Genomic DNA, 12,570 nt, shown 5'->3' on the forward strand with positions numbered 1-12,570 from the left:
TTTCACATGGCTGTCCCATAAGCACACGTAGAGGTCAGTCTCCTGTGTGAGCAAATTCTACCCATTCTGGGAAAGCCACACGTAGATAGCACAGGCAGCTGAACCTCAAGGTGTGTGCTTATATGCACCCCTGTGAGTTGCAGTCACAGATGAGTCTCTCACATGCACACGGGTGTCTCCTGCACAAGCAGACATCTCTACACTTTTATACAAGGTTGAGTTTCTCGCATACAGTTTTGTGAGACTCTCATACACAAAGGCACAGGTACATATCCCATCAACAACACACCAGATGTAGCACAGGCACTCAGGTACGTGTACTCTGCCTTGCAGGTATGCCTCTGCACACATGCAGAGCTCAAGAACTCTGTGGGTAAGTCTCACAGTGTACATATGTTCTTTTAGACACACAAGGAAGTGTAGTGGGTCAGGCAGCCCACCCTGCAGCAGGCCACACACACATGTCTGCCTGGGCTTCATACACACACATCCTGAGTGTGCTTGTACAGGTATAGGTTACATACATGCATTGAGTCAGGTTCGCATACCTGGACAGACATACACACGTGTTCATACACACCCAAACATGGGACTGGCAAAGAGTAAAATCAGGATGTGTATGCAGACAGATGTGACTTACCCAGACAAACACACAAGTCACACACACGCTGCAGAGTGAGGCAGTCAGGCACACTCAGAGCAGGCTGTGCACAGAGTGGGTGTTCATAAACAAAATACACAGAGGGTGGTGACTTACACACACGTACGTAGAAGTGTCACCCAGATGAGGGTGTCATACGCACTCTGGCAGTGCATTTCTCACAGACACAGAAGTGTCCCACCGACCTGAGTGCCACATAGAGGTGTCTCACTCATGTGCTGCAGTCAGATGTACGCATGAAGCAAGTTGTGCACTCAACCGAGTGTTGCAAAGACACACGCACTTGAGGATGTGTCACACACACACTTCCTACATGCTTGAGTGTGTCACACAATGTCTTTCAGGCAAAATGGATTTCACACCCTTGGGTGTGTGTAACAAATGCACAGTGTCTCAGACATACAGACATGTCTCACAAAGACATGAGTCTCCACAAATGCAATCAGTCTCAGGCACAGGGGGTCATAACTGCCGGTGTTACAGACACATGGTGCCTCCCACACCATCTCTCACAGAGAGGAGATGGACACACAGTGTCTCGCGCTTCAGACAGTGTCTCACATGGCACCTTTGGTGGATACGCGGGTGTCTTGCTGTTACAGGCATGGTGACTATCATACACACGGGTGCCTCTCACAGACACGTGGGTATCACCAACGCACCCACGGGGAAGAGCGTCTGTCCCTCACACACAGTGTCCCTCACACACAGTGGCCCTCACATAAGCACAGGTGGCACACAGAGTGGCCCTCGGACAGTGTCTGTCACACACAGACACAGACGCACGAGGTTTTTCCCGTGCACTGGCACACACACGGTGTCTCCCCCTTGTCTCTCAGGATCACCCAGGGTTTCTCTCTCCGTCCCGCCGACACGAATGTCACACCCGCGGATCGCTCTGCCCACCCGCACCGCCTCTCCGCCCCCTGCTTCCTCCCCCTCACCCCTCCTCCCCCTCCTCCCTCTCTCCTCCTCCCCCTCTCCTCCTCCTCCCGTCCCGCCTCTCCCGCCCCACCCCGAGCCGGCGGTGCCCGTGGGCGCCGGGGCTGCTCCGCTCCCACTGCCCGCGGCCCCGGGCGGAGCGGGGCCCACGGAGAGGAGTGGCCGGGCCCTCCCGCAGCCCTGCGGGGTGCGGGCGACGGGCGCGTCCCGGCGGGATGTCGGGGACCCGCTGCCAGGCGCTGTACCCCTTCTCCGGGGAGCGGCACCGGCAAGGGCTGCGCTTCGCCGCGGGGGAGCTGATCACGGTGCTGCAGGTGCCAGACGGCGGCTGGTGGGAAGGACAGAAGGAGGACGGGCTGCGAGGCTGGTTCCCGGCCAGCTACGTCCAGCTGCTGGAGGTAGGAGCGGGGCCGGGGCCGGGGCCGCGCCGGGCGGGCGGGGGCGGCCCGGGGATGTCCCGGGGGGTGCCGGCAGTGCTGGGGGGGCCCTCGCGGCCCACACGGCGCTGCTCCTGGGGACCCCTCGGCATCGCTGTGCCCTGTGCCCGGGCAGGTGCCCCGGCTGAGGCTGCTGGGGGTCGGAGGAGGAGCCGCCTGCCCGGCCCCGCTCGGGCAGGCAGAGCCTGTGGTACCCGCAGTCGTAGCCATGAGCAGGGCTCAGGTGCGTGGCGAGCTGCGGGCTGCTCCAGACACTTGGGTTTTCACAATCGCTAAACAGCAGCAGAAGTCAGTGGCTGCGGTGAGGCAGCCCCTGCCAGTCACTCACGAGGGCCAGATGCTGGGCAAGATACACTCCCTCCTCTCTCTCCCCCTTCCGCTCCCTTTCATTTCCTTTCACTGAACATCTTATGGCTTCATGTTATGGAAGAGGTAATTCAGGTACAGAATCATAGAATCACAACATGGTTTGGGTAGGAATGTACTCTAAAGATCATCCCATTACACCCTGCTTACCATGGGCAGGGACACGTTCCACTATCCCAGGTTGCTCCAAGCCCCATCCAACCTAGTCTTGAACCCTTCCAGGGATGGAGCAGCCACAGCTTTTTTGGGCAACCTGTGCCAGGGCCTCATCACCCTTACCACCCTCTTTTCCTCATGGGAAAGAATTTCTTTCTAATATCTAATCTAAACCTACCCTTCCTCAGTTCAGAGCCATTCCTCCTTGTCCTGTCACTCCATGCCCCTGTCTGAAGTCTCTCTGCAGCTCTCTTAGATCCCCTTTAGGTACTGGAAGATGCTCTAAGGTCTCTGTGGAGTCTTCTCCTTCTCTTCTCCCCTCTTGTTGCAGCCGTTTCCCAGCTGGCTGCAGATACCTTGCTACCATACATGTGGCATGGCTCAGGGAGCCCCAGCAGGGTTAGGGTCAGTAGTCCAGACCCAAAGGTCATGGACTTTCTGTCATGATGCTGAGAAGTTCTGTTGGCTTTAGTTGTTTTCAGGGCCCTGACAGTTGGGGTGACAGTTGGATTCCCACCTCAGGACTGCTTGTGCGCCAAAGCAAGAACTGGCACTGGCACATGGCACTGCCATGACCCCCTCAGTCCTTCCCTCACTGGCTGTGCCCTGTTGTCATTTGGAGGATATGGGTATGGCAGCGTCTCCGGGAGTGTCTCTGTGCAGTGACTGGGCTGAAGCCATTAGCAGCACAGCACAACCTTTCTCAGGTCAGCTTATGTTTGTCCTCCAGTTTCCTCAGGACCAGCCTGCTTTGCTTGTATGCAAGGCTGGCAGTGCCCATCCCAGGTTTTCCATGCATACCCTCCAGGGAATCCGAGGGGCAAAAAGCAGAGCCCTGAGCAGAACCTGCCCACCAGTTGCATATAGAGCAATGTTCTGTAAGCAAAAGATTCTGTGCAAAAGGACATTTTGCGCACAGATCTGGCACTGTCTTTTGGTTTCTCATGTCCGAATAAATTAAAAAATCTGTGATGTTTCTGTTGATTTCCTGATTGTCATTATTACATGGACAGACAGGAAAGTAGGAGCAAAAGTTGCCCTCTTCATGCTACAAGAGTGAGGCCAGGGATTTTCCCGTGCCACTGAAGCACTTCTTTTGTTAGTTTTGGAATGTGGGAGTCCTTTTGTTTTGCAGTTTTGCCACCTACAAGATCATTTACAGGAATAGGTGAATGTTTGTAGTTTCACAAATTGCTAAATATTTGCACATCTAACTAGGAATTTGGGAATTGTTTGAGGCAAAGTGTATCATGAGATGTGACAAACTCGGCTAAGCAAAGACAGGGGGGAATCACTTCTGCAAACACCATAACTTTGCTTTCCTGTCATCATCTCGGAAATTTGTCTTTCCCTGCTAAAGTCTGAGCAAGTTCCACTGTTCTCAGATCCGTGCCTGCAGTCCCGCAGATGTGGCCTTCTGACCCTTGGCTCATGTACCAGTGAAAACTTTGCAAAGACCAGTTGTCTACACAGCCTGGCCTCCTTTCTCCTGAGCAAACCTTCAGGAAGAAGGCAAGAAAGAGGGCAAGTGCTGAGTGTATTCACTCTGGCATGTTTTCCTTTACTTCAGAGATGGTACCTAATAAGGGCTATAAGCCAGAGTTAATAAATATGTCAAATGAGAGTTAATAACCAAATTGATGAAATTTATGGGATCACAGGTACTTGGCACACATCACAGTAGATCACAGGTACCTGGCACACAGAAGAAGGAAGCTCTGTGTGTGTCTGTCATGGCTCTGTGCAGGCCTTCTCCATGTGTACAGGTGGCCTTTCCCTTGTGTGCAGGTATGCAGCTTCCTCAAGACTTGATCCAGCTGAAAGACACCACAATAGAAATACTGTTCTTGTCTGTTCTCTGATCCGAGTCCCTGCCCAGTCACATTGACACTGGAGCTGGCTTCAGGGAGGTGGTGACAGTGCCTGTTCAGATGGGGCCATGGCCATGAGTCTCCTTTCTGTACCAGCCAGCCCTTGCATTGGCTTTGGGTGGCCCTGGCCCCTCAGGAAGGTTCAGTGCTACGTCCTGAGCTGAACTTAACCACATATTGTTGAAAGAGGAAGATGTTACTCCCTCAGTCTGTCCCACCCTCATTTCCCCATGCCCAGTTCACTGCAGAAGGTACCTGTGCTCTCTCTGGAGCCCAAAGGAGAACTGGCTGCATTTTCTGCCACAGCAGTGACTGAATGTGGCTTGTGGCATTGTCAGAGGTATGCCAGGGCTGCCAGTGTTTGCCCTACATGGCACACACCCTTTCTACACTCAACAAAGTCTGTTGAGTGGCTGGGAGCTACCAAAAGGAGGTGGCCTTCTTCCAGAGCCTTTGTGACTTAAAGTATGCACTGGGTTTAGACAGAAAGGTTGAATATTCTCATTCATAGGGCTTCACATTTATCAGCACTGGCATCTCCTCTGACAAAGCTGGTCTGAAGTCTGTGCTGAGTTTTGGTCCTGAGCTGAAAGAGGGAAGTGAGAAAGGTGTGAAGAACAGCAGAGAACAGAATCTCTCCCACCCTCGAGCGGTGGCTCAGCAGCCAGTCAGAGGCGTGCTGGTTCCTGCTGGATGAAGGAGGAGAAATGACTGTTCCTGATGCTATCACTGATTTGGGAGGAACCTGGTGCACCAAACAGCACCTGCGTCTCCTCAGAGGCAGCCAGGCTTTGGAGTTGCCAGCAGTGATCATCCAGCTGGCTCCTCTAGGAACTGAGAATGGGGCAGCTCTCCCGCCTCGTGTGCTCTCACAGTGAGTGGTAGCTCTTGGCTCTTGCAAAGAAAACTGGGGTAGGCATGGCTGGTGGGTAACCTGAAGAGGCTGTAATGGCAAATGAAGAGCTGGGCAGCTCTGAGAAAACCATGAAGGTGGCTGGCAGGAAACAAAACCCAATGCCAGCGATGGGTGTTCCTGAGGGCTGTTGCCTTTGCCGCCTCCTGAGTTCTCTTGCTAGCAAAAATGTGTTTTCAATTCATTTATCACAGAAGATCAAGAAAAGAACCAAAAATGTTGTAAACGTGATGCAAGAAAGACGCAGAGAGGTAAAGACATTTGGCATCCTTTGGTTCCTGCTCCTGTGGCTGCTGCAAGCCCAGTGATGGGTTGTAGGAAAACCATGGCTGAAGGTTCATGCTCAGGGCAGTGATGGAACCAATGAGAGCTGGAGGAGCATGTGGTAAGGATGAGCCAGAAATGACATGTCTGTGTGAGCTCTGGAGAGGATACTGTTGTCATAGAGCAAAAGGACCAGCATAAACCAAAAGACTATCAAAAACAGTGAGCAAGGGAGGGTATCAGCTCCATGGTGGTGTTCTGGATGGGTTCCCTGAGGCTGGGCTGGTTGGGAGAAGTTGAGGAGGTTGCTGTGGTCTTTTTCACAGAGTCACTGGGTTGGAAGGATCTCAGAGATCAGCTAGTCTGTCTTCCCTGGCCATGTCTGTCAGGTTTTTAGTATGTGCAAGGGTGGACACTACAACTGTTCTGGATAATGTGTTCCAGTGTTTGACTACCCTCACAGTTTTGTCTTGTGTCCCTCTAAAGGGATTTTCTATGTGTTATCTTATGCCCATTGAATCCAATTTCACAGGATATCACTGAGAACAGTCAGTCTATGCTTTCTTTAGTGTCCCCCCATAGGATTTTATTCACATTCGTAACATCCCTCTCAAGCCTTCTTGTCTTGATGCTAAACAGTCCCAGTTCTTTCAGCCTTTCCTTGTATGACAGATGCTCCAAGTCCCTTAATCATCATTGTGGCCCCTTGCCAGACTCTCTCCAGTATATCCTTGTCTTCCTTGTGTTGGAAAACCAAGTAACTCTTTCTTATAATGTTGTGCTCTTGGAGATAGTAGGTAAATGGAGAAATAGTCCCTAACCAGTATTTCCTGAGCATGAGAATCTGTGGACACCAGAGGAATCCTGAAGACTGCTGCCAGATTCAGCTGGTTTTGCTTTGACTGATCTTGGTCTGTGCAAGCTGATCTGCAGTGCTGAATCCCACTAAGTAGGTACCATCAGCTTCAACCCTCACCCCTCCTTTGGTGATTAACAGCTATAGCAGCCATGAGATCTGAAAGTCAGGGACTTTCTGACCCTTTCCTCTCTCCTGTGTGCTTTATGTTTTTGCCTGACCTTTTGGCCATTAGAGCAGAGCCCTGCAGGGCCCCTCGGTACCAGACTGTCACAGTCCCAGGTTAAGTAATTGCTCTTCCCAGCCTGGTGCAAGAGGGAGTCTGTGAAGATGAGGCGAGGAACCAGCACTGCCGTGATGAACACTGGTGTAGAGCCAGTGGAGTGTGGTGAGTAACACACTGAGGGATTTCTTGACAGTCACATGCTTCCTACCCCAAGACTGGCTGCCTCCTCACCCCACCTGCATCAGAGATGCTTGGGATGATGATGAATGCAGAAGATCCAAACCTAAGAGCAACCTAGGACAAGGCTCAGTTGTTTCAGTGTGTGACAACCTTTATGGGCAACACAGATGTCAAGAGAGTGAGGTGGTGTTAGTCCTCAGGGGTGTGTATTACAGGAGGACCAGCATGGGACCCTCTGGAGAAATCTCTGTTGCGTCTGCCTTTTCTAGATAAGTGATTTTTGGAGGGCTGGGGAGATGTGTCATTCAGTCACATTTGCAAGTAGTTTGTTTTAAATCTATTTTGGGTCTTGCTTTTTGTATTTGTAGTTAGCTAGAAATCACTTACATAAGCAGCAGCAGCAACACATGCAAATTTGCTGGAAATTGTCAGCACTTTTTATAGCTTCAGTCATCCCACAGATGTAAGTCTCTGTATGAAGCACAGCGTGCGCTTCCAGCGTGGATGGAGGTGGCTTTGGAATCTGACTGGACAAGCTGGACTGAGTAGGACTGCAAGCTGCCACTGATCTTGTCTGCATTTTACACAGCTTGATTTACCAGAACCGTGAGGCACTTAGGAAGGTATGAACTGTGCCCTTCTCCCTGGGCCATGCTTCAGCTGCAAGTGTCAGACAGAGTGTTCACTGCTTCCACGGCTGTGTAATACTCAGGGGGTGATGCTCCTCACCTAACCCAGCGTGGGACAGCTGCCACATGGACATGCAGATGTGCAAACATTTGAGCCTGGAGGTTGTGGCCCATCCAGCTGCAGGAGGCGTGGCCTGCCATAGCACTGCTTCCTTCATTGTGCCCAGGGAGACACAGAGAAAAAGGAGAATACATAGAAATTGTAATGCCTCTAATTTATTTTGTAATAGCAGATAATGTGTAGAGGATTTCTGTACCTAACTGTATCTTGTCATAAGCTGATAGCATCCAAGGAGACAGTGTCCTTAGGGAGAAACAAGAACCTGCCAGCTGATGAGCATGGAGAATTCCATTTCATGACAATATTCTGAACATTTCTGTGAAACACTATTATGAAGAAACCCCTATTTTCAGAGAGATTTTTACTTCACCTTAGTGATGGAGCATATTTTCACTAAGAAAAACCCCAAACCATTCTGTCTGAAAATATCCAGTCAGTCCCGGAAACAAGCATTGCTGCCCCAGTGCTGTGGTGGGATGGCTGTGCTGCCACAGCAAGCACTGAAACAGGCAGCTGGAGCTTCTGTCTGCCTTCATGGGAGCTGTATAATGTGGATGATGATACACTTAGAAGAGAGGAGATGTTGGTACCTGTTGCAACAGAGCTTTTCCTGATGATTGTACAGAGGAGAGTAAGGTTGAGTATGGAGGATGCCTGTATCCTCTGCACAGTGATGGTGCTTTGCTTTCTCAGAAGGTTCTTCTGCATTCTTGGAGTTTGTTATCTCATGCTCTTTCATTCATTCCTCCATCTTCCCACTCAGAAATCAGCTTAACATTAAACTCACGGAGAACCACAAGGACCAAGGGGGATGCTTTTCCTAAGGATACGCCATGGAGGAAGTAATGTTCATACCTGTAGTCTTGTTTAATGGGAGGGGAATCTGATGTTTAATCCGGTGGGATAAGGCTGTGGGTGCTGAACCCTTCTTTGTGGCCAGGGAATGCACACAGTGTTGTGCTCAGGACACCTGTTCTGGTGCTACAAGCTGAGCAGTTCAGCTACTCAGCTGAGCAACTGCCAGACTAGAACTGGTGCTCCCTGCCCAGAGATGCTCGTGGCACCATTCTGAGCATCCTGCCTGTTCTGCTGCCCCTGAGAGATGGTGCTGGGGAGGAGCATCACTGCCAGGGTGGGACTGGTACTCCTATCTCCTGCTTGGGGGTGCTTGTGGCACCTTCCTGAGCGTTCTGGCCATTTTGCTGCCTCTGAGAGATGGTGCTGGGGCAGCAACCATGGCTGAAGAGGGGATGGCAACTCCCTTGGGTGCAGAAGGATGGTTTTCATTCTTTTGGTGCAGAGATGACTCCCTGAGGAAGGCAGAGGGGGAGATCTGCACTGCTGTAGGTGCATGCTGCTGTAGGTGTTGTCTCAGGGGAAAGGTGAAGTTTTCAAAGTTCAGTGCTAAAAGGTGCTGAGGGTGGTTTGCTCTGCCTGATTTAACAGCAAACCTTTGTCTGAAGTGAGGCATTTGTGAGACAGGAGTTACAGTGAGAATCCTGTGGGATTGCCTTGCAGTTTAATTTCACAGCGTCTTTTTTGTATCTCTGACTTTCTGTAACTGTATTTTTCAGAATATGAAACTTGTGGTCATCTGACCATTGACATTTCTGGCAAATGTGAATGAAATCAAATATAAAAGGGAGAGGAAATGATGTTGTGCTGCCAGAAAATCACTCTTCAATCAAGTTTTCTGGGGGAATTTAAAGTCCCAGGAGAATGTGAAGGAGATGTGATGCTGCAGTTCACAATCCCTCTCCTATCAGATTGATGTCTGTTATGTATCTGGTGATAGTTGTCTCAGACTGTTGAAGTTATAGGTAGAATATAAAAACTGAATAGTGCCAGAAATAGCCAAAATTTGTGAAGGGAAGGGTCTTACAGATGGTTCTGGCACTTTTTGTGAGCTCCTCTGTCTGCTGCACACATTGGGGCATTGCAGAAGCTGGACTCATGCATGCTGCAGCTGTAGCAGGTGAGAACAGTCACACTGTTGACCTTACAGAATTTACACAGGACAGAATTTTTAAAGATGTTTTTTCTTTATCCTTAGCTGAAAGATATCCTCATGGGAGGCTTAAACTGGAGGATCTCTTACAGCCTGGTGGTTACAAAGAGAGTCTGAACACAGTCTCCCTGCAGATGTCTGCCTTCTAACGTGAAAGATTGAGTTGCTGTGCACCTGCATGGAAAGGGTTCATATAGAGAGACAATGAAAAATGTGGATCATTGACGACTCACTTGAGGATTGCTCAGTTTCCAAAAGAATTCCCAACTCATTCTCGCTCTGCTCTGAATGGAGCACATGTCCTGTAGAAAAACACACAAGTGATTTCTGCAGTGGTAGGCAAAGGAAATTCTAGTCTCACTTTCCAGCTTGGGTGCAAAATGCACCTTTAGTGCCTTGAGTATTGTGCCACAAACATCAAGTGCTGAATGTACTTACATAGCACTTTATACGGAATGTAGTTTAAAAAAACACAATGGGAATAATGAGAAGATGCCAGATACTTGTTATTTTCTAAAAATAAAATTTTATTTTGGTGTCCAGTATGGAAAATTTGGCTCTGAAACAGGACGGGAAGATTCTAGCAGTTTGGTGGGATTTGTTTTTCTCTACTTACTTCACTTTTACTTTTGTGATAATAAATGATCGGGTAGAATTAACTGGTCATTTAACTAACCAGATTAAACCTTTGTTTTATTTTCTGTGATTCCTTCCATGATTGCTTATGCATATGGAGCCCATTATTATCAGGAATGCAGCCTGGTGCTGCATTATTAGAATCTGAAGTGTCTGAGTATGTGCTCAGGACTTGGTTTCGTTATTTCACTGACTGCTGACACCAAGTGCAATCCCAAAGATAGGACATTCTTCTGTTTTGGAGAAGTCCCACAACAACAGCAGCAAGTATGTGGTGCTGCAGCATTGCAGATAGTATCTGTCTTTGGAAATGTTTGGGACTGTTGCAGTTGTTTTCACTGTGGCCACGCTACAACTTGGGGCCACGGGAATTTCTCACGATGCCTGTGGTCATCCTGTTCCTACCCTCAGCAGAGTGTAGAGAGCCAGGCACTGCTAACTTGTGTCTTGGAATATTTGACAAAAGGCACTGATATTTCTGTCTTTGATTTCTGGCACTTCCAGGGAGCACTCATTCTGGGCTCCTTCTTCAACACCCAGCACTTTTGGGCTGTGCCTCTCTCCCTGAGCACACACAGCAGGTTTGCTGGAAGCTTCCCAAAATCTGGGACTGTGGCACGGTGGCTGCTCCCCGTGTGCTCATTTCGAGTAACCCTGCATGGCTCATGTTAGCAGGCAGGGACAGAGGACCTGGGGAAACCTGAAAGCAGCATAATGGAATTGGTGGTCCCCACGCTGTGCTTTGCATGTTGTCATCAGTTCATGGCACTTGAAAGTGTCATTGGCCGTATTTAATTACATGTCACACTCCTTTTATTGGTATGAGCCACTTAGTGTGCAGAGCAGCATGAAACCAGGGGCAACAGTTTGCTCAGCCACTGTTTTCCAAGAACAGCGTTCTTCAATGAATGTTTGTCTTGAAAAATATAAGTATGCTTTAGTGTATTTGGAATTTTTTATGTCACGCCACTGTGTAAAACCTTACCTGTTGAGAGGACAGGGTTGGTATGTGGCAGGGCTGTCAACAGGTTTGCACTGTACCTGCAGAACCCCTGCAGGAAGGGGTTTGGCATGGGAGAGCCCCTTGCATACCTGCCATACCTGCAAAAGTGCACTTGTGGCTAAGAGGGAGAGCAGGCTGTGTGCTCCCTGGGATAGAGACTCTCTGGCAGCACTGCCTGCCATGGTACCTTCTCTGTACCTTCCATGGTGACCACCCTTGGGGGCACTCCTTTTGCAGGTGTATGGAATAGCAGAGAAAGCTTTTTGCTTGTACTAGTAATCCAGTTTTCCATATAATGCTATCAAAATAGCTTTTGTATTAGCCTAGTACATTTGTGGTTTGCTTTTTTGCTGGCAAATTCCAGAAAGGGGTGCCATGGCTTGTTCAGAATCTGCTACTCTGCATTTTGTAGAACATATCTGGCAGTGAAACAGGCCGGTGTCTTTTCAGATACACCTTTGTCAGCATTTGTGAGCAGTCCCCTCAGTACTCAGTCATCGGTAGAGGCACTTCGGAGTTCATTTAGGCTGACTGACAGATGACTTTGGTCACTGATCTTTGAACTCCTCAACAGGTGCAGACCCAAAGGTTGAAAAATCTTTCTTTGACATAATTTGAGACCTGTCTGGCACTTTTCCTACATTCATAGTTGGTAAGAGTAGACTCTGCAGACAATTCTTGAGCCACAGGTATTCCCACTGTGATGCTGGCAGCAAAAGCACTATGGTCTTCCAGTGTGTGTGTTTGAGCACTGAGTTTGTTTATTGCACAGATCTCCCAGGGCTTTCCCAGCTCTGTGGCACTTGCAGTGGCCTCCTGGACTGCTGCTGCTGCAGTCCCCAAGAAGAGAATAATTCCAACATTAATTCTTTTGCCTGCTCTCACTTTTTATCCTCCTATTGATCAGTTCTGTGCCTCTCTTCTGCCCTGTAAGTTGGTTTTCCCTGGAGGAAAAAACCCTCAGTAGCAGGTAATTAGAAATAAGAGTCTTGGGAGCGCCTGGGATTTTGTATCGTAGAATGGATCAGACCAAGGTCTGTAAGGAAGGTGTGTGAGTTTTCCATGGCTGCTCTACAGAGTGCTCTGATGAGATATTCTATGATTTTAAGCAAAGAAGGGGCACAGCTGATGTAAAGCTGCAGAGAATCTACCCAGCCCAGCTGCTGAATGCAGAGCTGGACAGCATTGGTGGTGATGCTTCCAGAGCAGGGGCAATCTGCAAGGCTTTAGCACATCACAGAGAGAAAAAGCAGGAACAGGAGCTCCTCTGGGCTGGATATGCAGCTTGGAATTGTCAGGCT

The 12,570-nt window shown here is 49.4% G+C and overlaps 1 protein-coding gene across 2 annotated transcripts in view; it reads left to right on the forward strand.

The window, feature by feature from the left end:
• The first annotated feature begins 1,713 nt into the window (after positions 1-1,713).
• The window catches only part of GAS7 (growth arrest specific 7), a 98,470-nt gene continuing 87,613 nt past the window's right edge, over positions 1,714-12,570 (forward strand). For both annotated transcript variants that reach the window (XM_050319544.1, XM_050319545.1), the window contains exon 1: positions 1,714-2,001. In XM_050319544.1, coding sequence (XP_050175501.1) covers positions 1,819-2,001 — 183 coding nt within the window. In that variant the 5' untranslated portion in view covers positions 1,714-1,818. The remainder of the gene's footprint in view (positions 2,002-12,570) is intronic.

Source organism: Myiozetetes cayanensis, unplaced genomic scaffold (genome assembly GCF_022539395.1).
Source record: "Myiozetetes cayanensis isolate MyiCay16 unplaced genomic scaffold, myiCay2020 scf22, whole genome shotgun sequence".
NCBI classification, from domain to species: Eukaryota; Metazoa; Chordata; class Aves; order Passeriformes; family Tyrannidae; genus Myiozetetes; species Myiozetetes cayanensis.